We start from the raw sequence: 26,847 nt of genomic DNA, 5'->3' as shown, positions 1-26,847 counted from the left end.
ATACAGTAATGGTTACATTTCTATTTCAGGGAACCAGGGTTATGATAATAATGTTTCCTGTATTCTGGAGAGAACTGTATGAGATAGATTTTGCTATCTCAGAAAGAATTTTTATTTTTATTTTTATTGTGTGCTCCTTCGTTATTTCACAATTTAATTCATGAATATGTTCATTCACAATTAGCCCGTGTTGACAGTAAGTTGTACTGTACAAGTACTTTATTTTGCTGTTCAAAGGTCCTTCACTAATTTTTTTATTTTTTCGTAGTTTTATTAGTTTCTCCCATTTTAGAACATCCAATTTTTTTTTTTTAGGCTCAGCTCACCGCTACCACTCCCGCACTGACTTGGGAGGGGGCGAAGACAAACACACGCTGTCCTCTGAAGCGTGTGCCGTCAGCCGACCACTTTTTTTCACTCTGCAGACCCACCATGCAGCCACCTCAGAGCTACAGCGTCGGAGGACAACGCAGCTCTGTGCAGCTTACAGGCAGACCCACAGGTGTCCGGCCAGACTACAGGGGTTGCGGTGAGCCGAGGACACCCTGGCCAACCTAAGCCCACCCCCACCCCACCAGGCGGTGCTTGGTCAATTGTGCGCCACCCCCTGGGAGCTCCCGTCCATGGTCGGCAGTGGAATAGCCTGGACTCGACATCCAGGCGACATCCAGGCTATAGGGCGTATCTTGCACTCCATGTGGAGCGCCTTTACCGGATGTGCCACTCAGGAGCCCCGGCCCGTCACTAATTTAATGTTTTCAAAAGTTCATATAGTTTCAGATAGTAACACAGCAGAATAATAAGGGAGGAAAGCTCTAAAGCATGTCACAGCTCCCTGAGGATAGACAGCAAATTATGCAGCACGACACTGATAATTAGAAGGCAGCCAACATACAAGCGATAAGGTCTAATTAGGTTGCTGCTGTTTAAACACACTGACATTTTGATCACTGATAGCTGTGTGATCTGCAATCTAAAATGGTTAAACTGATAGGGAGCTGTTCAGCCAAACAAGTTCTTACAGACCAGATTAAGGAAAGCCAAAAGGTATTTATCTGGGATTTGAAAGCATAGCCTTTTAAAAATTCCATAAATAATAGTTTTCGTTACACAAATAGTGTTTAGCTGTATGGGAGAGCTTTAGCTAATGTTTAATCAGAGCCATGGGTTTGTCCAGTTTTATTTATAGAGCAGTAATGCACTATTATGACTAAACAAACCCTCCTATTTTTAGAGGGTCATTTTATTATAAATCTACAGATGCCAAATTTCCATGGAAAATTGGACCTTCCCATGGGAACTGAACATTGACCATTAGTGTGTAAATCTCTGTGGAATTTTCATAAATAATGTTCCACTGATTATTTTTATATGGCAGTTCATCTCGGGGTTGGTCCGGAGAATTCACAAAGCTCAAAAGTAAACAGTAGAAAAAAAGCTCATTGAAATCGACAAAATGGATACGTTCCAGATAAGGTTTTGGGCCTGGGAGTAACTTACCCTCTAATTTTAACACTGAGAGAGTAAAATGTATTTGCAGGGGTTAAAATGCAACATTACCTTCCATTTTAACAACAGCTATTCTTATTCACTTTATTGACCACAGCCAATATAACTTTGAAGATAAGCACAGGAACAGAACACATGTATGAAGATAAGCACAGAAACATAACTTATATTTTAACATTAAATTCTTAAATGAGGTTCTGCAGCCTCACATCTGGCAGTCGAACAGGCACATTGTCCACACAAGCTGCATACGAAGAAACCATAACTTACATAGACTGCTGGAACAACCAGTAACCTGCAGCATCGGGCTGGAGGGCTTAATGGATTCCATTGATCAGTGGGGTATATTACACCAATCCAGGAGGGTGAGACAGGCAGATAATAAACTGAAGAGACTGACGGCACAGAGAGCTAAGTATAGTTCTCATCAAAACTTTATAGATTATTGTCATGGATTTGGATATGAACAATAACAAGTAGTTGTCATGCCATCAGCAACCTATAAATACCTCCAATGTTTTGATTCAAACACATGCTCCCTTGAGAAAGATATGTACAACATATCGAAATGTTGGGCAGCTGGCTCTTTGAGATATATATATATATATATATATATATATATATATATATATATAGTAGTGATCTGCGCGATTGGAGGAAACAGATTCAGGGAGACCTGATGGGATTCAAAATTGACTCTTTAATTCTGAACTAAATGAAATAAATAAACAACGAATCCCTGTTCGGGCTGGGGTTCACAGCAAATTAATAAAACTATCTCCTCACTCCCTACTCTTTCACTCGCTCTCTAACGTCTTTCTCTCACACGCACTCACTTCTTCTTTCTCTCTATTCTTCTCAAGTACTCGCAGACACTCTGTCGGTTCCTCGTTTCTGTTTCTCAGGGTAGGCCCTCCCTTTCAGCCTCACACTCTGTCGCTCACATACACGCCAACCGCTCCAGTCTCTATCTGCTCACATTCATATATATATGAAGTAGGAGCAGTGTAAACTCAGACTCATGTGGTTAGATAAAATGAGGAGTAATTACATGAAATCTGGCTGATGAAAAAGAATGCAGAGCAAGTCTTCTGTCCAGTCATTTGTCTTACTAGAGTGTATTTTATTCATAATCCCTGGAATGCTAATGGAAACCAGCTGTTGAAATGAGAAGGGCCCTCCCGGGTACCTATATATAGGGACTCTGGGACTGGAAATATGATGTAGCATGATACTCCACTTATTAGAATGACTATGTTAAGCATCTATGTCAATTTCACCACTGGCATAAGTCTGTGTAATTGGTTGCTACCTATGTGTGGTTAGCTTATGGAAGCAGAATTGCGTTTTGAAAGGTGACCAGGGCTCTTAAAGGTCGGTGAAGTTAATCTACCCCTTGGTTGTGTGACTGATTTTTTAAACACACTACATAATCAGACTTGCCAAATCTCCCAATGGTTTGGTCATTCTAATTTTCAGTCTTTTTACTGGGTTATTTATAGCAATATTCTTGCTTCTGACAGCTTTGATGTACACAATTTATATTAGACACTATTTTACTCATGCCCTTCAATTGAAATGTCTTTAATTCCCTTGAATCTTTCTTTAATGTAAGGTTTCATTTGGGAAGGGACTATCGCTATGTGTACAATTATGAAAGTTAGACCTGTGTGATATTTACAGCCTGCATAATTTAACTTGTAAATCCACCTAATTTCATATACGTATCTAGCAGTGCTGAAGCAGCCTATGCCACATAAAGAGAGCATGATAGATGTTGAATGTTTGTGAGAAAACTTCTAAGCAAAATTAGTAAATTAACAACAATCTGAGGCTGTCTTTCTTTCTTTGTCGATTCATCTACTGATATTCCCTGCCAAGATCTATGCAGTAACTCTCTCTAAAGTGGGAGATTTATTTTCTCTACAAATGAGGTGAGCGTGTTGAAGTGGGGAGCAGGAGCAGACACCAGGTTCCTCCAACTTCTTGCTGAAATGGCGTTTGTGGTGGGTGCATTTTTCAGGTACGTCTGAGAGTGGGAACCCGATCAAAGCTAGCATCTTTTTGAAGTTAAACTGTGCCAACCCTCTGTTCCCTGGCTGAAGTAGTGATGATATGGTACACTGGAATGGCTAGAAGAACATATGGCTGCCACTTGGTAGCCATCTTAAAAAAAATGGCAAATTGTTCCAAAACAAATATAAAACTATGTTACCGTACCTTTGTACATCATGTTTTACCACTTAATAACTTAAATGAATGTTATTTATTATTATAAGTTATATGTTACTGCTAAAAGCTTGAAAAAAACTCCAATCATTTTGTACGTTTGTGTGGGGAGTTATAAAGTTGAGTTGGGTATTGCTAAACCTCTGCCCTGTACGTATATATCCCAAGGCAACACTTCTTAAAAAAAAAATACTTTAAGGAGACAAATATTTGTTCACAGTATTTAGGATTACAGTATTACAGTTATGGATGAAGTATTTTATACTGTATGTATTTATTTATTAATTTAATTTGGTTCCTGAGGTAATGCTAAAATAAACTACAATTATTTGACAAATGTTTCGACAAGAAGTCTTTTCTAATGTTTTATGAGAAAGACAGCCTTGTTGAACTTGTTCAATCATGTGGTTTTCCTTTAATGTATCTTAAAACATTTGATAAAATCAAGAGTTTATTGGATTCTTGAAGTCATGTAGAGTTCCACAGATGGTCATACGGAATCAGTACATAAGGGTCCACATTTAGTTTGAAGACCTTAAATAGATGTCAGTGCAATAAGCTGTTTGTAATCATTCACCACCACGTTACCACTTATGAACTGAGAGCATACCACCCTCCAATGATCTCCGCCTGCACATTTCTTTTTTAGTTTGAGTAGGATGAACCTGGATAATGTCTCCTCTTGGATGGGATAGACATACAATACAATACAATACTATTTACTTTTATATAGCGCTCTTTATGGAAAGCATCCCAGGGCACTTTAGAAGAAAAAGTAACACCAATGGTTAAGCAAACCAGCTCATAAATAAGCTGAAACAGGTATGTTTCTAAAATTCATTTAAAAGCTCAGACTGTGCCCGCGTTCCTGATATGATTTGGGATAGAGTTCCAGAGGCAGGGAGCATAACTAAACGCCCTTGCCCCTCCTCAGCTCAGCCAACTTCTAGGAGTTACCAAAAGTGCAGCATTTGCTGATCTCAGGGTACGACTAGGGGCATAAGGTACCAACAGTTCCTGCAAATACTTAGACCCTAAGCCATTAAGGGCCTTATAAGTAGTGCAGGAATTTTTGTAATTAATTCTGAATGTAACAGGGAGCCAATGTAGTGATTTAAGTACCGGAGTAATGTGTTGTGAACGGCGATTGCATGTAAGCACTCTGGCTACAACATTTTGAACAAGTTGGAGCCAGTATCATTTAGAATCGTGAAGGCCAGCAAACAAAACATTACCAGATAGAATGGGTCTGTTTGGCAATTTTCCTCAAATTATAAAATGAGGCCTTTATACTGAGCTAATGTGGGTATCCAAGCATAGTTCTGGATCCAGCTCTAAATGGGACTGTATTTGTTTATTGGTTTGGTTTCAAATCCAGTCCTACTCTTTGTTTTAGTAAACCTGTAAAACATCTGCCAAAACACACTGGGAACAAAAAAGTCATTTCCCAGAGGAGTTAGTCAGGATTCACAAATCAGTAGAGGCTTATAAAAATGACAGAGACACCTAATTGATTTGTAATGCCTATCTGGGAAAGTGCATGGACAGCAGTGGAAAAATATTTTTTGAATTGTCTTTTTATTTATTTATTTATTTATTTATTTTATTTGGGGCTGTGAACCTTCAAATACAATTTGTAGAGCTGTCAGGCTTACGTCTAAAACTGACTTGATAGGTTTGGCTGTTGGTCTGTGTGTCAGGGTGCCCCGCCCCTGTGCTGATTTTGTGTTTTATGTTGTATGTGGTGTGTTATTGTTAGTGTATATATATTGGTGCACAGGATATAATGTGGGATATGTAGCACGAGTGATGTAAACTATATATGTGTATTTAGGCACGGGGATTGCACAATCATTACACGTGCAGATTAAAATATGTAGTAGCATGTGAGCACAGGGATGGCACAAATTAGTTCATGTGCTGGGATTCAAGTGAATGATTAATTAGCAATTGAATCCCGGCACAGCTGTATACATATAGATGCACAAATCACTCACTCAGGGTTGGTGTGTTCACTGTGGAGAAAGAGAGAGAGAGAGAGAGAGAGAGGAGAAATAAACGAACACAAATTAAAATAACAATCGCTACTCGTCCTGGAAGGACCAGCACAATACTTGTTTAGGGTTGTCCACTGTCTGTTTTGTCTGTCTATTTATTTTGGCCAACGTGCCATTTGTTTTGTTCAGTATTTTGTGTTTTGTTTAAACTTTTTATTTGTTCATTTAATAAACTGGCACAAGCAGCGCATTCACTGCACAACTCTGTCATTCAGTCCCTGGTCTGACGTCACCACACAAACAATCCGTGACAGTCTGTGATAACTTTAGGGGCACTTTCAAGGTCTTACACCTTTAATTTGTTCCCAATGTGTACTACGTAAGATAACGTACTGTAAACATAGCAAGCTATTAAATATTTACAACTTCTTGATAATGCACCTTATCTTCTCTTCACACCATATGGTGCACCTCAGTTACCTTGACAGGGAAGCTGTCTGTTTTTCTAATAGAAAGTTCCCCATATGTTGCAACCTCTAATAATTCATTTGATTTGGGACTGTCTTTCCAAGGGGTCTTTCTTAGAGAGAGAGAGAGAGAGAGAGAGAGAGAGAGAGAGAGAGAGAGAGAGAGAGAGAGAATTGAGAGTGAATTGAATTGACCACCAATCAAGGCCCACATTCTTACATGGAAATGGTACTGTATTTAAATCAAGGCTCAAACTTAACCCTTTCGTGGGTTCAGTTAATATACACATTTAACAACAACAACTAACACTGTTGAACAGTTATGCAGTTATCACAGAGCATGAAAACTTGGCTGGGGGAAGCTCCAAATGATGGCAACAAGTTTCTAGAGCTCCCACCATGGCCCTGTATCTGACACCTACAAGAATAATTGCACTGTTTTGTACCTGAACACTTTTGTACAGTATTTCATGATAACATTTAAACAGTGTAAGGCAGACTTCTCAGAAACATACTTTAATGTTTTAATTTTCAGCTAAGTGGCATCATTTCTTATAACCTCCCATTATATATTTATAGCACTGGTGTGCGTATCTGTTTGGTCTCACTGTTTCACTGGGCCAGATTCGCAAAGCCTTATGAATTAGACAGCTGCTAAAGAAAACAATGGCATTTAAGAACATAAGAACATAAGAAAGTTTACAAACGAGAGGAGGCCATTCAGCCCATCTTGCTCGTTTGGTTGTTAGTAGTTTATTGATCCTAGAATCTCATCAAGCAGCTTCTTGGAGTATCCCAGGGTGTCAGCTTCAACAACATTACTGGGGAGTTGGTTCCAGACCCTCACAATTCTCTGTGTAAAAAAGTGCCAGTTTTTTGCAGTTTAATGAATACCAAGCATCATTTCATTCATCAAAACAAGCTGCAAGTAATTCCTTTTGTATGTAGCCCGTTGTTTCACTGTGTTTCTCAACTGCTGCTGCAGTTGTTCAAAGTCACTGAAGAGTAAAACCTGGAAACGTCTTGACCTTGGATTTGTTTTTATTGTACAGTATTAGCATACTTCCACCTTCAAAACGTGCTTGAGTTGTTACATCAGTTGTTACTGAATACCCATAGAAAGTTGATTGCTGAGGCGTGCTTATAAAAGAGGCTAGCTTGTTTCTCCTCAAGTCTGATCCAGGAGGATATTCAGATGAAAATGTGTTGTGATTTGTTTCATAAACAGGTTTACCACTGTTTTCAGTGACAGCAAACTCTTCCTCCCATTCTGGCTTAAAGCCTCATACTTTCGTTTATTACGCGTGGAGGGTTTGTTCAATGTCATTGTCTCCACAAAACGAATGAAGCGCGCAGAGTCAAAGGTCATCAAGTGACAAAATGTCCTGGCAGTATACATGCATGTTAAAAAAAATGAATGGAGAGAAGAAAGAATAATAAACACAAATGAATACAGAGAACAAAAATAATAAACTTGTTATATATTTATTTTTTACTTTTTCTCTCTTTTCCTTTTTGCATCACCTAGCATTTCACCGGGAGCTGCACTTGAACTGCCCAGGAGACATGATTTGGCCACCTCTGAGCTAGAATTTAAAACAAAAAAACTATATAAACATAATTTGGATATTTTATTTAACATTGTATAATCAACGAAACTACAAAATTATACATTTTTCAATTTGTGCCAGTTTTTCGTTAAGTATATGGAAAACTACAAGCGGTATGTAATTCAATATGTTAACGTAACATTATTCAGCAGGTTTCATTCGATGCTATGAAGCAAAATTAGATAACTCTATAGGGTGATGCAAACCTTTTGGCCATAGCTGTAGTGTACTTGAGAAGGAAGTGTACTTGAGAAGTCTTGAGAAGGAATGTTTAGATATCCATGCATCGTTGCTGTGTTGCATTTGATATTGCACTAGATGTGAATCATGCTAATGAGAACCCAGTTGTCTGAAGCCAGTCATAATGAAATGCATGTAGGTAGCTGCTGTAGAAACCAAACTTAAGTATCAAAATTCTGTGGGGAATGTGTAAAACATTTACAGTTGTATCTGTGTGTTTTATTCAAAAGGTTAGTACAATTTTGTTTTATAAAATGGAAGTATCTGAAACATAAAACACAGACTAGACATTGGTATGGTACAGATTGATCAGTATTATCATGTTAAGTGGCTACACCTGTAATGTTTCACATGAGCAACTCTTTCTGTTTGCATCTCAGTGTCTTACTGTAGGAATTTCAGGGGAAGGCCATATTTTCAGGGACGTATACACATACTGTAGGAACAGGATTTCTTTGATGTGGCAGTTGACAGCTTTGAAACCTGGGATAAACAAGCACTCTAATCCATGCAGGTAATTCTATAAACCACTCAAAATATATCAAGACCGAATACCAACATATTTATCCAATGTATGCATTTTAAGAACCCCTAGTGTCCATCATGGTGTTTGTTGCTAAACCTGTTTGTTAAGCTGACAAATATACTTGCTTTCATATTTTAGTTTTTCCTGGTGAAATTCTGGATTGTTTCCAAATATTTTGTTTTAATATTTTATGTGAAAAATAAAATCTCGGGTACCAATCAGAAATGTATTCTTTTTTTTCATATCTGTGTTGCGAATACTGTTTGTTTGGGAATAAAAAAAACAAAAGTCTCTGCTTTGACTCACACAACTCGCGTCCCACAGGCTTAAATGATGATGTTTGTGCTCCAGGGTCAATACGGAAAAGAATCGTTAACAAGTTGCCATCCAGTCAGAATGATTTTGTTATGAAAACAAATAAAAAAAGCTATCTTGATAAGAAAGCCAGCAAGTATGAATACAGCTGGTCTAGACTTCTTTTAATCGAGAGTCATTAAAAGTTTCATGTTCACAAAATAGTATTAAATCCCTGAAAACAGATTTAACAATTTGTATATAGGCCCTATAATTGAATACATTTATGGTGTGCAGATTTCATATCTGGTTGTTTTTCATGTACGACAATCACAGAAAATCTGTGTTGCCATTCCTGCTTTGTGAGTGGAAAATAATATTACACATGTGACAGGACTGTAAAAACTGTAAGCTATGATCCATTTTATTTCTCTAAATTCCATCTGTCTATAGCTTATAAAAATATTTGGTCCTCATTATGGCACTGTCACAGCAAGCCTGGGATCCTGTGTGTGCGTGCTATAATGAGCCATGGTGGCTTCTAATGAGCCAAACTATTAATAGTTGGAATGTACAATACAGGATTGTTACGAAGTTAGTATGCCACTTTTCAGTGCTGTGGAACAAACGTTGCCCACTGAGCAAAGACACTTGGCAGGTGCAAGCATCAAATGATGGGCAACAAAATTCTTGGACTATGTTATACATATTGAAGGACCTGCTGTCAATGCTCCCTAGTGCTCCGTCTTCTTAATATGATTTGTTTCGAGGAAGGATTCTTTCATCAAGAGAATATTTAGAACAGCAGAACTGGTTAGAAGTGCTTTTTTCACAACAGATGCATATTGCGATATTTCAACTCTGGAGATAATGTTATTCATTTAAATTGTAATGCCCAGAGAGAAGGCTGTGTAACCAGTGTTAAATGGGAAAGACAGAAACTACATTTCGTTCTGTCCTGCAGTGAAGATTTCCGCAGATTATGTAATCAGACTGATGACTTTGTGAAACATGATAAAAAAAAAAAAAATGCTGGGAGAGGTAGTGAGGTAGAGAAAAGAGCAGAACTCAACCTGGCACCTACTGAGAGACACACTTTAGAAACACTGTACTTTCTGTTTGTACTGTTTTTTGCATTGTGACATACAGTATTCCTAATAACATGAATGCTTGCATTAAGTTGACATTTTTTGACTGTAATCTCTACTTTGGGTGGGGGGGGGGGGGGGGGGGGGTAATCTTGCCATGCCAATGAAGCCCATTTGAAATTAAAATTGAGAGTGAGAGAAATTGAGAGAGAGAAAGAAAGTGAGTCTGAATAGAGCTATGAATAGCATTGAGCCGTCAGTTAAAACCAGTCTGGGATTTTGGTATACCAGGTTTTCCTTTAGTTGAATCAGTGGTAACCTTGGTACAGTAAATCTGACCATTACATGTTTGTGTGTTTTGGTGATATTCCATCACCCATAGTTTTTCTTTCCTATTCTACCCTCACATTGCCCCATGATTTTCCTGTGTGCAGTGCATAGAACATACATATGTTCCATAACACTGTTAATGAATTAAGATTATGCAGTATTAAAGTCTGGGATTCATGTATTTTGCTAACATATGTAACATAATATGAGAAAGGACTATTTTTATAAGGATTTCAAAAATGATATGATGTAAAAATAGTACTAGCAGGATATCCACCATAATCAATTTTGTTTCTTAATTTTAAAACACTTATCTGTATCCTGCAACTATTGGGCCAAAAAAGAGCTTAATTCTGCGTAGTTAATGATACAAAATGAAAGACAGAAATCCATAGATACACCCATGCACTGCAGGCAGACACTACTTGTTTACTTTGTTATGGCTATTATGGCTAGTTTCAATCTGTACAAACTGTTTACGAATCCTGACTGCCAGACATGGAGCACAGGAAGGACAGGGCGTGAGGGGAAAGGTCAACTGGATCATTTAATGTTTGATGAAATAAACTGTTTGGGTTAGGCTCTTGAGCGAAAGATTTCTTCGCATGTGCCTTTCCAGTTGTTTTCCAGCTGGATTGTTTCACTGTCATCCAGTAGACATTGAGAGGACACAGTTGCTCAGTAACTATCTATAACAGCTCCCAACCTTTATCTTTTTTTTTATAACTGGTAAACTAAATAATGACATCAGCTTTTGGCACAATGTTGGTACCCATAACGAGCCATATACCCAAATACTTAGTTCAACAGAATCCCTTTCAGTAATTCGAAAGGTAATAGATACATTTAAGCTATCGCTCCAACTACTCTACAACTCCCATTTTTTTGAAACAGAGAAAAGATGAGGGTTTGGTCTGTGGATACATCAATCTTCAGTTGTTTGACAGTGCAGTAATTTAAGCAATTTGGAAAATGTTTTTTACCAACCAATTGAAGTTGTCATTACATATTTGCTTTGTTTATTTGTAGTTAAGTTTTGCTGTACCACTTGAAACACAGAGAAAATGACTGTTTTTTAAAGCCCACTGAAAGTATAATTGCTTTTTTAAACAGACTCTGCCACTACACCAAAAAGAATAAATTAATCCAGAGGTACTGTCAGCAGAACGCTATCTCTGTGGTTTATGCCAATACATTTTAAACGCATGTAAAATCTGATGATAGTTTGAAAACTAAAAGATCTTTCTCCTTTTTGAGGAAATAGGAAACTGAATTGGGGCACAAGTGATGAGAGGCTGCTGATGACAAATCTATCTGCTTATGTATTTGTCAAGTCCAAAGACTGGAACATGCAAGGCAGTTTGCATGAATCTTTGTAGATCTGACTGACATTCTCTACAGTGTTGCATATGAGTAACAATTATCTGGACTAAAATAAATATGTATTTGTTTGGAAACACATTAAAATGAGTTCAGTGCAATGGTGTCATTGCTGCTTAACATGCTTGTAGATTAGATACTGTAAGATGTCCAGAAGCACAACACATTGTTCTAGCTTGGTCTACTGTCCCTGCTCTTCCTATAAGCAACACCACACCACACCCTGCTGCTCTCAGTCTTTCCCTAAACTAAATCTCCCAAATCAAGACACAGTCACATTAAACACATGGGTTTGGCAGGACTGGGATTTTAACCCCATCCCTCCCAAACCTAAATTACTTACTTCCTCTTTGCACAGCGATTTAAATATTAAAAAAAAAACGCTTGCTAGGAAATTTAGAACTGGAGAAAGCACCAGATATACATTATAATTCAGCTCAAATGGTTTCTTTGCTGGTTGCCCCAGCAGCTAGTTTATAGCAGGAGACCCCCAGATAAGGAGCCTAACCTCAGCAGATCATTCTCCCACTCCTGGCTGTTTAGAATCTGGGCTTGTAATCAACAGTTGTCTTTAAACTGACTCTGAGACTTTCAAACTGAAGCCAATTTACATTCAAATTACTGGGATTACATGGTTTACTGTACTGAGACATCTCTGGAGTATGGTGCATTTAGCAGCATTTGGGTTAGCTATTTATCATTATTTGTTATACTTTACAGTGTTTTTACCATAGTATATAGTACAGGGCAGCAGGAAGATTTTAAGAGTACAAATTAAAATGTGTTATTTTATTTGCTGTATGTTTTTAATGTGGCAGAATTACAGCTGTTGTATTTAACAATGAACTCCCTTCTAAATTACGTATTTTAAAGTAATAATAATAAAAATAATAATAATAATAATAATAATAATACAAAATGGTGCAAAAGCCTATATTGTGAATGACATGAATTAATCTATCGTACAATGTATGGATTTACAACACACTTTACTCACAGTACAACAATTACACCAAAGCACTGAAAAGATTAACAGTAGTGGATCTGTCACGGCTTTATTTATTTTGTTATTATTATAAAACGTATAAAATATTTAGATATTTAGATTTGTATCTGATGAGAAAATAGCGAATTAACGCAGTGCAAGAGACAAACTTCCAAAGTCGACTCCATAAAAGGACATGTGCCCTTTCACCCTGGTCGCTGGTGCACAAACAGAATGTGCAGTCAGCTGCTTCCATAAAAGGTTTTCCTCAGATGCTTTTGCACAAGTTACAGATGACAGTTTTTGAAACTTATCAAACAGAAAGAACAGAACACATTAACCTTGGTCGTCCCCAGCTTAACTCTCTTTCCCTTATGAATGCCTGGAAAGTGCCAGTTCGATTTAGCAACAACAGCGCTGATTTAAGGAGGAGGCTAATACTGAAGGAATTGTTTTGGAATTCAGAGAATGGATATATTTAAATATTCAAGTTGAAGCCAGCAGTAATTATGCTGAACCAGTTATTTTTTATTTTTTTTTACTAACTGTTTCCACACTGCAGACCTCTATTCAGGTTCAGGATACATAACGCCACTAAGAACTGCAGACCATTCTAGTTGTATTGGACAGATACCTTCACCCAACAGAGTGGACTTGTATACTAATCTTATACTCACTGGGGAATCTCCATAGCTAGCATCAGCCACCTATCTGGTTATCCCAGTGGTTGATACATTCAAGGTGGATTCCATGGTGCTGTCAAATGCTTATCTAAAAGTGGACCAAATCAACCCGTTAGTGAGGAATAGTTAAAGAATATATTTATTAGTGGTTCCTATTCATAAAACATTAAATATTATTTTAAGGACATTTTTTTTAAAGATATAAACATTCCCTTAGATTAAAGTGCTTTGAAAAATGTCAATGAAAAACAGTTGAAAACCGGTTTCACATACTGCAAACTTGATTCTATTTGAAATTAAAACAGGATCTGAACAAAACAGTGCTTAACAAAACATCAATTAAACAAGTTTTATGCTAGGGCCCAGTGTTTCAAAATGATTACTATCTAGCCTTTTCTGCTTCAGAAGCTTTTGGGCATCAAAGTAGAAGATATTTTTAAATTAAAGTATTCTCTAATAACTTTTAGTCCACTCCTGTTTTTGAAAACGCTTCATTTATGAGCTTGTCATTTCTACAAATTCCTGAAGGCCACAACCCATAGTTAAGACAACTTAGGAGAATTTAAAACCTGATTGCGTGGTTAGAGTTCGGCATCTCTTCAGACCATGCTCAGTAATTCTAAGTAAAAAAATTGAAAAATAAATTTAAAAAAAGTTTCCAGGCCTTTCAAATTCAATAAAATTGATGTTTAACGGTGCTATTATTGAACTCTTTTAAAAAGAATAAACACAGCACCTCCCTTTCCCTCAATTTCAAATTTATTTGGCAATATACTAAAGGGGTAATAATCATATTTAAAAACAAATCTTACCTCTTGCTTGCATAACAACATTCCCACAAGGTTGTTTTTAGTTTTACCTACTTTTACTTTGATAAAACTCATTATATGTTTTAATGCTGTATCTGGTTTCCTCCCCCTTTGTACTTCCTGTGGTACAGGTAATAGGGCACTGCCTAACCCCTGTTAGTATTATGCCTGGAGCTTCAGCTTAAGGTTGGATATTTTGTAAGCGTTTGGGAAATGTTTTAAACATTTAAAACAAACTAACACTTAAACCCTAAACTATCAACACCCCTAATTACTGTTTCCCTTTAAATGACCTGGAAACCCAGAGTTTTATGGAAACATAGCTGGAAAGTAATGTGCATGATCCATTGAGAGTAGACCTGACTGTTAGAAGCTGTTGCACATTTATCCAAGAAGACCCTTGTACAGGGTAATACCAGGAGCACCCAGTCTTTATACTTTTTAGCTTTCACCCCAACTCTTACTGGTGGAACTACAGGGGGGTTTGAACAGTTTCATATTACTGTTGATTCCTTTATTTCCACTCAACCTTTACAATGTATCCTTGTAATATCTGCCCAGGTTTTTATAGTTTTTCACAGGTTATACATCATCTGCTAATGCATGTGTGTTTATACCGCTCCCTTGCTAACAGTGTCTCCTTGAAAGACGGTGTGTTTTGAAGTTTCCATGGCGAGGGTGCATGATTTAAGCAGTGTTCTTCATCTGCAAGAAAAAGCGACGTTTCCCATTGTCTCGCTGCTAGTGGAAGAATGATTTTTGTCCAAACAGACTTTAAAATACGTTAACTTTTTTAATAGCAATACAATAGCAATAGCACCACTGAACCAAATGTGCATTTTGTTAACCTTTGTCTTTAGCATTTAAAGGTTAAAAATCTAATAAAGTAGTAATTGTTTAAACAGGAATATATCAACATCTAAAACTTGTACAACTCAGTGGTCATTTTTTATGGAAAAGGAAATGGAATAACACCAAGAACAGAAGATTCAAAGGGCCTCCAAATATGTATGAAGAATTTGTAAATTGGCACACACTCTGACTTTATTGCATTGTAGCTGTGAATCTAAACTCCGGTTAAGAAAGATAACTCTAACTTGCATTGAAGGCTTCTGATGGCCCCGGTCATCAGTTTTATTAAGAAAATTGCCCTTTGAAGAACATTTTCAAGGAAGAATAAAATACAGGCTAACTTCACTATAATGAACCCCCATGGGACTTGGAGAAATGTTTGTTATATCAGGGTCTTCACTATATTAGGGTTTGGCATTTCTCTGTATCAGAATAATGACACAATGGCAAATTTGAATTGAACATCAATATATAGTACTTTTATGAAGATTCCTTCACATTGATCAGCATTTAAATGGTATTGTGACAATGTACTCCTGTCACATGTGGGTAACCACATTGCAAGATAGAGACAACATTGGAGTTGAAATGCCAGCACAGGTGAGCAGGATTTATTAAACACAAAACGGAAAGTAAACAAACGGGTCATGTGACGCTACCAACGATGGTAACACACAAAGGACACGATACAGAAGACAGGCAGACAGAAAGTCTCAATCGAGCACCCGTCTGTAAACAATCATTTGATCAAACATAACTCCAAAAAGCACACAAAACAAACCTGTTTCCACATATAAATTACACCAACACTAATCTCCCCCTGTGCAGGGCACTCGTCCTGCTACAGGTATGTTTAAAAGAAAACAGTAAAGAAATGAAAAAGGAAAGAATGTACACTTACATGCTGAATACAGTAATTACATGTCCTTTCTCTTGAAACAACTATCCAGGGTAGTTTGCTCCTCACGCCCGTTGCCTGGTTGCAGTTTGTGTGAAGATGACGGACAGGCAACGATTGCATTCGTCATGCATGATTCGTACTACATTAGGTCATCTTTGAATTAGCATTATCTTTGAATTAGTCAACCATGGTGGTTGTTTTCACTGAGAGAATAACACACTTGACACTGGAGAAAGTTCAGTGTCAGTCAGTACTGAGATTGTTGTATACGGGTCGATCCTGTACGTGATTGTTCTAATAGGGCTAACAATCGGTTCATGCTGTTAAGATTGTTAAAAATGGGTGTTCGTTATAAGCAGGGTTCGTTATCGTGAAGTTAGCATGTATATTAAATATAAAACCCAATTGCTTAAATGAATTTGTGTAGCAAGTGTGTAAGTTCATTTTGATTTCTATCAACTGCAGAGAAATTTTGGCTTCATTAGCTGGAGTGGATGCCACTAATGCATTTATTGTAAGTGCCTTTCTGTATCTCGGCAGTTTAGTCGTTACAAGAAAATGCAAATAGCAAATAGATTAACAGGGAACAAAAGCAGATGGGGGATATTTTGAGACTTCTTCAGTTGTAAACTGCTGGATGAGCAGTTTGTAAACCACATCTGCATTCAATCTAAGCAAAGAGCAGTTGAAGTGCATTGGGGGTTGTGGCAAAGCGCCCCGCCCCTGTGTGCATTCGTGTTCTGTGTTGTATGTTGCGTGTGTAAATGTTGGTGTATAGTCATTGGTACACGGGATATAAACGGGTCTGTGTTTCACGTGTATTTAAAAAGTGTATATTTGTATTTAGGCACGGGATTGCACATCACGCACGTGCATTTAAAATATAATATGTGAACACGGGGTTTCACGTAATTAATTCACGTGCTGGGATTCAAGTGAATAATTAATTAGTAATTGAATCCCAGCACAACAGTATATATAGATGCACATTTTCACTCAGTGGTGGTTGGGTGTTCGGAAGAGGAGAACGGGTGAGAGAGAGAGGAGTAAACGTAAAGTGAAGATAGTAAATATAATAGTGTTTGTTCTCACCGTGTTTGTTTGTCTCCGTGCACCGTTTGTTAAGTGTCAGTCGTTTTGTCTGTGTGTTTATTTTGGCGTCAAGTGCCGTGTCCTGTTTTGTACTGTTGAACCCTTTTATTTGTTATTAAACGCTGAGTGCAGCCATTGCACTCAGCTAATCACCATCACCGTCTCTGTGTATTCCTTTTCTGGTCTGACGCCACCCACTCTGGCCGTCTTTGTGACACGTGGTGTCATCGTGGGATAACCGCGCCTCCAAGCGTCAGACCAGGAGGGGTTTTGTTTAGAAAAAAAAAAAAAAAAAAAAAAAAAAAGAGGCAATGGCAGAAGACGCCATCAAACTGCGGGGCTGGTTCCTGGAGAATGCTGGGCTGGAGGCCCAGTCTCTGCCCATGGTCGTCCGGGCTCTGTGGATGATGGACTGTGAGAGATGGGAGGCATATCAGGAGGAACACACCCCAAACACCTTGGAGGAAGGTGTGGAGTTTGTCCTCAGCTACCTGGAGGCAACCATAAATGGAACAGCAGCCCAGGTAGCAGGACCACCAGCAGAGGAGTACCTGCTGTCCCCATCTCCACCAGCAGAGGGTGAATGCCTGCTGGTTTTGCCTCCACAGCCCAAATGGGAGGAGCCCAAGCGGAAGGAGCCCGAACGTCCTACGCCTGAGTGGGAGGAGCCCGAACGTCCTACGCCTGAGTGGGAGGAGCCCGAACGTCCTACGCCTGAGTGGGAGGAGCCCGAACGTCCTACGCCTGAGTGGGAGGAGCCCGAACGTCCTACGCCTGAGTGGGAGGAGCCCGAACGTCCTACGCCTGAGTGGGAGGAGCCCGAACGTCCTACGCCTGAGTGGGGGGAGCCCGAACGTCCACAGCCCAACAGGGAGGAGTCGGTGCGTCCACAGCCCAACAGGGAGGAGTCGGTGCGTCCACAGCCCAACAGGGAGGAGTCGGTGCGTCCACAGCCCAACAGGGAGGAGTCGGTGCGTCCACAGCCCAACAGGGAGGAGTCGGGGCGTCCACAGCCCAACAGGGAGGAGTCGGGGCGTCCACAGCCCAAAAGGGAGGAGTCGGTGCGTCCACAGCCCGAAGAGAGGGAAGTCGGTACGTCCACAGCCCTAGGACCCAAGCTGCCAGCAGAGGGAGAATGCCTGCTGGTCCCACCTCCACCAGCAGAGGGTGAATACCTGCTGGTGCCGTCCCAAGAGCCAGAAGGGGAGGGGTTACAGACTCAACCCCCTGAAAATTTTTGGGGGGGAGAAGGGCAGGATGCTGGTGTCCCCCAGCAGCCTCTAGCTATGCTGCTGAAGGCAGCACGGCGCGCACATGCCCAGCCGCCACAGCAGAGGGAGCCAGCACCGCCACAGCCTCCCTCTGAGTGGCCAGCATCAGCCCCATTGCCTCTACCTCCGCCACCTCCACCAGCAGAGGGTGAATACCTGCTGGTTCCACCTCCACCGCAGTGGGAGGACTGCTGGCCCCTCCCACCTCCACCAGCAGAGGGTGAATACCTGCTGGTTCCACCACCGCCAGGAGCAGAGGAGCTGGAGCTGCCTCTGCCTCCACCACCGCCAGGAGCAGAGGAGCTGGAGCTGCCTCTGCCTCCACCACCGCCAGGAGCAGAGGAGCTGGAGCTGCCTCTGCCTCCACCACCGCCAGGAGCAGAGGAGCTGGAGCTGCCTCTGCCTCCACCACCACCAGGAGCAGAGGAGCTGGAGCTGCCTCTGCTTCCGCCACCGCCCGGAGCAGAGGAGCAGGAGCTGCCTCTGCTGCCCGTACCTCCACAGGGAGTACGGTGGCCGGAGCCCCAGAAAGGGGAGCTGCCGGCCACGAAGAAGGGGGACGAGGTCTGGAGACCACTTTCCCCAGCAGCAGTTTCGCTGCAGGAGTTCTTGTGGCCGGAGCCCCACAGGAGGGAGCTGCCGGCTACGAAGAAGGGGGAGGTCGGGGGACCACCTGCCCCCGCAGCTTTTTCGCTGCAGGACGGGACCAGCATGCTGTCAGCCGTGCCACTACCGGCAGGGGAGCTGACAGCATTTCCAGCCATGGGCCCACTGAAGCCTCCCTTCCCAGCCCGAGACTTTGGCCTGGACTGCTGGGTATTTAAGGGGGGAGGTGGCCGTTGAGGCCATGTGTGCTGCGCACAAGGGGGGGTATATGTGGCAAAGCGCCCCGCCCCTGTGTGCATTCGTGTTCTGTGTTGTATGTTGCGTGTGTAAATGTTGGTGTATAGTCATTGGTACACGGGATATAAACGGGTCTGTGTTTCACGTGTATTTAAAAAGTGTATATTTGTATTTAGGCACGGGATTGCACATCACGCACGTGCATTTAAAATATAATATGTGAACACGGGGTTTCACGTAATTAATTCACGTGCTGGGATTCAAGTGAATAATTAATTAGTAATTGAATCCCAGCACAACAGTATATATAGATGCACATTTTCACTCAGTGGTGGTTGGGTGTTCGGAAGAGGAGAACGGGTGAGAGAGAGAGGAGTAAACGTAAAGTGAAGATAGTAAATATAATAGTGTTTGTTCTCACCGTGTTTGTTTGTCTCCGTGCACCGTTTGTTAAGTGTCAGTCGTTTTGTCTGTGTGTTTATTTTGGCGTCAAGTGCCGTGTCCTGTTTTGTACTGTTGAACCCTTTTATTTGTTATTAAACGCTGAGTGCAGCCATTGCACTCAGCTAATCACCATCACCGTCTCTGTGTATTCCTTTTCTGGTCTGACGCCACCCACTCTGGCCGTCTTTGTGACAGGGGTGCACTACATCTAGACACAGGAGAAGAATCTGACTGTTCCCATAGAACCAGTTAGTTTAAAGAGTGTCCTCTAATCATCCGTGTCTAATATATAGTACCTCAAAGTGACAAACATTGAGAATGGACGACATCCCACTGTAAAGGTGTTTAAATCTGAAACTTATATTATTCCCAGTGTTGGATCTTCTCATCAGTAAGAATAGCCAGTCAGTTTGCAAGTGTGGGGTTCGTAACTTTTAGCTTCTACTGTACTATGGTGTTTTTGTCCAGCCAAGTTTAGCCAAGCAGATATTTTTATCGATTTGTTTCTCAAAGGCAGTTTTAGCTGTACAGGCACACACTTGCACCTCCTTGAAACCTGTGCTTGCCTCTCTGTCACTCTGTAGCAGTTCTGCACAAACGCATTGTGTAACATGAAAAACAATTGTCTCTGCACTGGTAGTGAATTACAAATTCAGGTTATAGCCTCCACGGAGAGCAAATCTGTGAAAATGTTTTTTTTTTCTTTTCATCTGCAGTAAAGATTTAGGATCCCCCTTTTCCGTTTGAGTCTGTTTTCTCAAAAGTCAGTCAAAGCCCAGTGTAGGAGTGACCACAATCTTTGGAATGGAGGGGGGGGGGGGGGGTAGAAGTAGTAAAAGAAACAGTGATTAGGTGATATCTTAAGCCCCTTTCACACTGGCATGCTCTACCCTGGTTGGAACCTACCCGGGTCAGGACCCGGTGTCATGCAGGTCAGCTACACGATTTAACACTGCTTTTGGAAAGTTCATATTGCAATGACAGAGATAGACGCTTATAGCAATAGACCTCTCAAATAATGACAGTTTATAAGCCAACATAAAATTATGCACAGCTCTCTAGTGTAACAAAACCTGGCATGTGCCTGGCCAGAAATGTCTTCATAATGTCTTGTAGTTTTTATGATTATTACTCATCTGTCTGTCTAACTCTCTGCTCACTTATTTCCTTTCAAGGCTCTTATTGGTTCCATATGCTGAGATCCCTTTTTTTTTTTTTTTTTAGCAATAGGGCCTTTTCATTAATGCCTCTTGACGGCTTTGTGTAGAGTGCCTGATATGCAGCACCATTGTAGTATTGTAGTACCATTGTAGTACACCATATGTAGTATCGGAGCACCATTATCCACTGTGAATTGTACAGATAAGATACGTGTGGCAGTGCAGAGGTTCTGCACATTAGAATATGTGATTTGTGGTTGACAGCCACATGGTTTTAATAAGATAATTGGTTTGGTGTGGTGTCTTTCTGAGGAGGCTTAAAAATGTGCAGTTTTGAAAGAAACACATGTCATTTCAAAACATGAATCTGGTACTAAACTAGGTTAAAGCAATCTCTGTTCTAAAGACATGCTTTTAGACTGTCTTGCACTTCCTGGATCATTTCACCTTGAGAGTGAAACTGTCCCCACCCAGTCACTGTCTGCCTTCCTGTCAATAACCAATCAGCTGCTTCCCCTAATGACTGACAAGCTTTGATCCTGAAGACTCTGTGTGGTGCAATGACCCAGGAAGTGATAACCAGAGAATATGGCATAGAAAATGAGAGCTTCCTTTAACCTAAAGTAGTACCAGATACATGTTTTAAAATGAAAATACATCTGTGCTAAACTTGGGTCTTTCAAAACTGCACATTTGAGACAAGTGCAAAATGGCTCAAATGTCTGAAATTATTTTGTAAATTGGGTCTGTTTTAATGATCTAACAAGAGAACATTCCCCAGACACATCTGTGAAGTAAACCTGTAAATACTATGTACAGTATACCGCCCATGTTGGAAAATGAAATTGAATTTAGCCAACACATGGTTACATCGTGATTTATAAAGCAGTGCTGTGTTTTTGGATTGAATCTCTATAGACATTTAATACGTGACAGAGGGGTTACTTTAGTTGTATAGCATGACAAAATGAGCAAAAATAACCGTGCTGTGTTTCTATGTTAGTAATACATTTGTCTGTAGCAGTAATCCAGTATATCAGGGTACAAAATGTTTCCCATTTAGTTTCTTACACTGTGCAGTAAAATGCACTATTTTATACAGATTGTTAGTAGGTTACTGAAAGAGGCACTCAAAAAAGGTTTATGCATAGTCCTCTAGAGGCATGATTAGCTCTGTTTCTACACAAGTTTAATACTCAATAAACACGTGTAGGTGAGATTTTCTTGAAGGGCTCAATAAATCATGGGCCTGATTACATTAGTAAGAACTGTTTGTGCCCAAGGAATAGCTCTTACCAACTTTCTCCTTAAAAGGGAATCCACGAGATTCTGAAATAATTTTGCAATAAGGTTTACAACAGGCCCAAGCTCACATGAGCTGTCAATCACAGGAGATGTATTTTTAACTTGTTTGATTAATGCGCTTATTATTTTCAGTGTGTTGTTACAAGAAGTGGAATGACTTAATCACTGAGAGCCAGTTACCTCCCAATTCCCTTTCTATGGGTCATGAAAAAAGTATTATTCTTCAAGTGTGTCCATATCAGTAGCAGTATCAAACATTTAGCCTTACTGTAATTATACAAAACATGATACATGTAGGTGATCTTAGACTTGTGTGCAAGGTCCGTTTGGAGATCTGAGTGTAGGCTGTAGATGGAACGGGCATCATGAATTCATTCAGTCAAGAATTGTCTTAGATTAAGTAAATTGTAGTATATTTTGCGCGCTTACTGAATGTGAAGCATTATCAATTGCACATAACAAATTGTAACGTGTCAACCAAGTGTCAAAATAACCAAGAATGATGTTGAAATAAGTACCAACCGGGTCACAGTAAGTGTTGCAAAATAGTTTGTGTTTGTTTACATTAGAAAGATCAAACCCCCCAATCAATCAAGCTTTATTTATGTTTTTTTACGATTTGAACCATATGACTTGACTGCTTGGTGACACTTGCCATTTTCTACCGCTGTCTAATTGACGTTGTGTGACTTCAGCGCTGTGCCCCATCCATTTCGTGACCCTGTGAGTAGCAGAGCTGGGATTCAAGCTAAAAGACAAGACTTTGGTTCAGGACACTGTCCCTCTTGTTCCTTGTGGCTATCCACAGCACCATCAATTTGCACAGTTTCATTTCTGTCAGTTCGTTGACTGACTGCTGTGATGTCCCAAAGGCTCTTAGACAAAGATACAAACTTCAAAGAGGTGTGACTCAGTGTAAGATGCTGTCAGCTAGTGGCTATGGCCTTTGAATCATATTCTGTAAAACGGATATTTTTATGAATGAAAAAAAGCATTGTCGGTATACAAGATTGATCCGAGACATAGGGTTTGACTTTGGCAGTCAAATATAAAAATACCTTAACAAATACTGACTGGTTAGCACCTTTTATTGGCGCCATGTTTTCCTCCTTACATGGCGACTATCTTTATAACATACCCCCCCCCCCCCCCCGCGCAACAATTAGCAGTGCTCCCGGGCTTGCTACTAAAGATGTGCATTGCGGGGTTGCATTGGTCTCCATACCACAGCCTCAATTAGGAGTTACAGGCAGACAACACCAGTAAGTCTAGACTCAACTGGAGCATTGGGACTTTCAATGCCTATAAATACAGGCGGTATGTAGTGTGTATGCAGATTTAAAAAGGGGAAATGGGGTGGTGATAAATATTTATTGTTCAATAAAATAAGTCAAGTTCACATGTTATGGTTGACCTGTCATAACTTGTAGGTTAAAGCGTTGGCCATTTTCCTGTAGGGCTTAGCAACAACATATTTAAATAAAATAATATTATGGACAAAATCATTCCTCTTTAATTCTAATTGTATTTTACTAGTTCCTGTCTCCGGCAGCAGGATATTATAATAGCGTCATTAAAATAAAAAATAAAAATACAGTATACTGTTTTTATGAAGTTAGGTAAGGGGTGTGCAACTGTGAGTTAGCAAATGAAAAAGCTCAATACAAAATCACTGTTTCAGAGTGGTCAGAAACAGCTGCACACCTCTAGTGGTCTTTTGAAATGCAGTTATCAGGAGTCTTTTCTGAAACAGTAAAATGTTATAGGATAATAAACAAAAAATAAATTAAATATTGAGAATAGTATTATGAATCATTTTTTCAAGACCCCTTTATCTTCCTTTCAATAGATTTCATTTGGTTGGCTACATATTTTTTAAAATCAAGAAATAAATTACTGTATTTATTAGGCCCTTTAAATAGAATCCTGCTGTGAGAGGATGCTTAAGCTGTTTTGTTTCTCCAGTGATGTGACCTAAACAGAAAATATGATACATCGCTGTATTAATATGCAGTATTACTTTATAGAGGGAAGAAAGGAAGGGGATGGGTGGACACAGGAAAACACTTACAAAAGAAAAAGAAAGAAAGAGGGGGTGCTGGGTGTATTTGAAATGGAAATAACGGTAATAGACAAGTGTTTGTACAGAGGGCCGTGGCACTGAGCTGGCAGGTTTTTCACAGTGGACTGAACAGGAATCGGTCATCTAGCTGGGATTTAGAACAGGCACCCTGATGTGTGCTTCCTGCACTAATAACAGTGGCTACTGCCTAAGGCGACGGCATAGGCTCCAGAGTTAAATAAATCAACAGGTTATGTCACTGTTAATTGACATACAGTGGTGAGCATACGGAGACATATTGGTATGCCCTCTGTTTTTTAGGACGGTTAATTTTTGTATTGTTTTGTTGGTTCCTACTTCCTAACCCCCAGCCAAAACCAACACGTTTCTCTCTCTGCCATGCTTTAATTGAGACTCCAAGTTTGCTAGAGGGGTTCATTGTTCTTGATTCATTTACTCCCGCCTACGCCTGGCAGATGTGGCTGTGATTGAGCCCTCACAGACTGGAAAAAAAAAAAACCTGAAAGAATGAGACTTAAGACCTTGAAGTTCTTTGTTTCTGGTATTGCTCTCACACCCCTGGTATGGTTGGATGTATTCTTTGATAGTGCTGAGTGTACAATAGTTTGACTACAGTTTAACTTAATTCTAATGTAACTTTACCTTAGCCTAGTAAATTGTAATTATTGTAATTTATTTGTGGATGTAAAGTAAAGTGAGCGACCAATAGTGTGGCTTACAGTCAGTCGCAGTGGAAGTATTTCCTAATAATTTCACCCAGGATGTGATATGAATGACTGCCCCTGCTTCTTAGTCCTCAGGATCTCCAGAGCAGAGACGGCTTTTGTGACAGTAATGTGCCAAACTATGTGGTGTTGATTTGGATAAAGGGATACTTTTTCAGAATACAGCAAAATGTCACTACTCTGAATACCAGTTACTTGAACTGACCTAGCATCTACTGTATAGAAAACAAAATCCGACATCCTCATTTTATAATATGTAACATTTACAGTTGACTCTGTATTTGTATTTAAAGGGTTACTACTGATTTTTGATGAAATGTAAGTAACATAAAACAAGGATTTGGAAAAGTATTAAGTATGGTACAGATTACGATTAGTACTCCAAACAAACCATTCCTCTGAACAGGGTTTGGTCCCAATTGGTTCAAATTCGGGAGATTCTACTGTATTGAATTTTCTTACTTGTTTAATGTCATGTGCATGTTTTGTGTACTTCTCAGTTGCTGTTTCTTTTTAGATCATTATTTACCATGCTGTAATAGTTAGTAAACATGTTAAGAACAATCTCAGAAAAATGAACACTAGAACATGCAGCTGATATGAAGTAACCCTTTAACTGCTATCGACTCTAGATCATGTTTCCTTTCATTCATAAACTGAACGGCTAGTGTATTAACTGACTGCACGAGCATACATTTCTTGGCTAAGTTTGCACAGCCACTAGTTCCTCAGCGTTGTTTCCTAACGGTAGCTGTCTTCATTTTCCTGCAGAAAGAGGTGAAGGACGTCTTTTCCCCCATCATATTTGAAGCTGCTTACAGCCTGGGTGAACATGTGATTGACAGCAAAGATGACAAGGAGCTGCCGGCGCTGAAGCCAATCCTGCGCTGGAAGAAAGGAGGCAAGATAGCCCAGAGAAACCAGGTGAGAGCTAGGCTGATAACCCCTGCCCACGGGGTCTGGACAAACAACATTGATTAACACAGGCAGAACACTGCACTTCCAGAACATGCCTTAACTCAGCAGCAAACCCATAAGACAATGTAGAAAAAAAATATGATGAAATACCACTTTGTTTTAAAGATGTAGAGCTGGATTACAATTCTGATATTTATAATAAACAGCGTAAGATCATTTACAAGCCCCTTAATTAAATCAAATGAACTTTATTGGGTATGGTTTTCCTTTCTGAAACAGAAAATGCTCATATTGTTTTGGAGTTTGAGAATCAAGGCTGTAGTGTCCCATACAGGTTGCTCTGATGTGAGACCAATGGTTAAAATGCTACAGGTATTAACTATAAAATGTTCATGGTACCAGTACCACAGACATGATGGCCTTTTTGGGATATGAGGAGGTGGGGAGCGGGGATGGGAGCTGCTAGTACCAAGGGCTAGATTCTCAAAGCTACTGAATTTACTCCAAATCTACATTAGGACAGTTTATTCAGATGCACATAGCACAACACAAAACAGGTAACTAAATAAAAATGTCTAGGACCATTTACTCATTGACTCTCCCCTCCATATTGAAAAATAGAGCTGTTTAGATAACAACCTTTACGAGTAGAACTCCACAGGGGTGTGAAATTCCTGGCCTGTAAATTATACCATAACATAATGTGATTTGGTACAAGAACAGCGGGCAAACGTGGCACACAAAGCAATATAGAATATCGGGTTTAGAGCAACATTTCAAAGCAGGCATCCAGAAGTGGAAACCCTGTGCATGATCCATATGTATTCTTCCCTGTCTAATATAAAATTTGCTTTCCTTTGTTATCGTGTCTATTAACCCATTTTTAAGTTTCATGCTTTCCCCATTTAATATAGCACACAGACCTGAACAGGAAAAAGTCAATTTAACAAACCCTTCTGTTGTAAATTCACCTGCCCAAGTTTACTACTTTATTCTGCACTATACAGAAAGCATGTTTTCCTTGCCGAAGTTTTTATTTCTACTTTTCAAAGGTAAGCCCCACGTATATCTGAAGTGCAAAGCAATGTGTACCCTGTATCATTGTT

At 39.8% G+C, this 26,847-nt stretch overlaps 1 protein-coding gene across 2 annotated transcripts in view; it reads left to right on the top strand.

Annotated features, from left to right (window-relative positions):
* The window catches only part of LOC117400459 (integrin alpha-9-like), a 143,174-nt gene that overhangs the window by 58,966 nt on the left and 57,361 nt on the right, over positions 1–26,847 (top strand). For both annotated transcript variants that reach the window (XM_034000472.3, XM_034000473.3), the window contains one exon: positions 25,595–25,747. In XM_034000472.3, the coding sequence (XP_033856363.1) occupies positions 25,595–25,747 (153 nt within the window). The remainder of the gene's footprint in view (positions 1–25,594; positions 25,748–26,847) is intronic.

This window comes from Acipenser ruthenus, chromosome 4 (assembly GCF_902713425.1).
Source record: "Acipenser ruthenus chromosome 4, fAciRut3.2 maternal haplotype, whole genome shotgun sequence".
In the NCBI taxonomy this organism is placed as follows: domain Eukaryota; kingdom Metazoa; phylum Chordata; class Actinopteri; order Acipenseriformes; family Acipenseridae; genus Acipenser; species Acipenser ruthenus.
The sequence above is the reverse complement of the archived record's forward strand: the minus strand, read 5'-3'. Positions and strand labels throughout refer to the sequence as shown.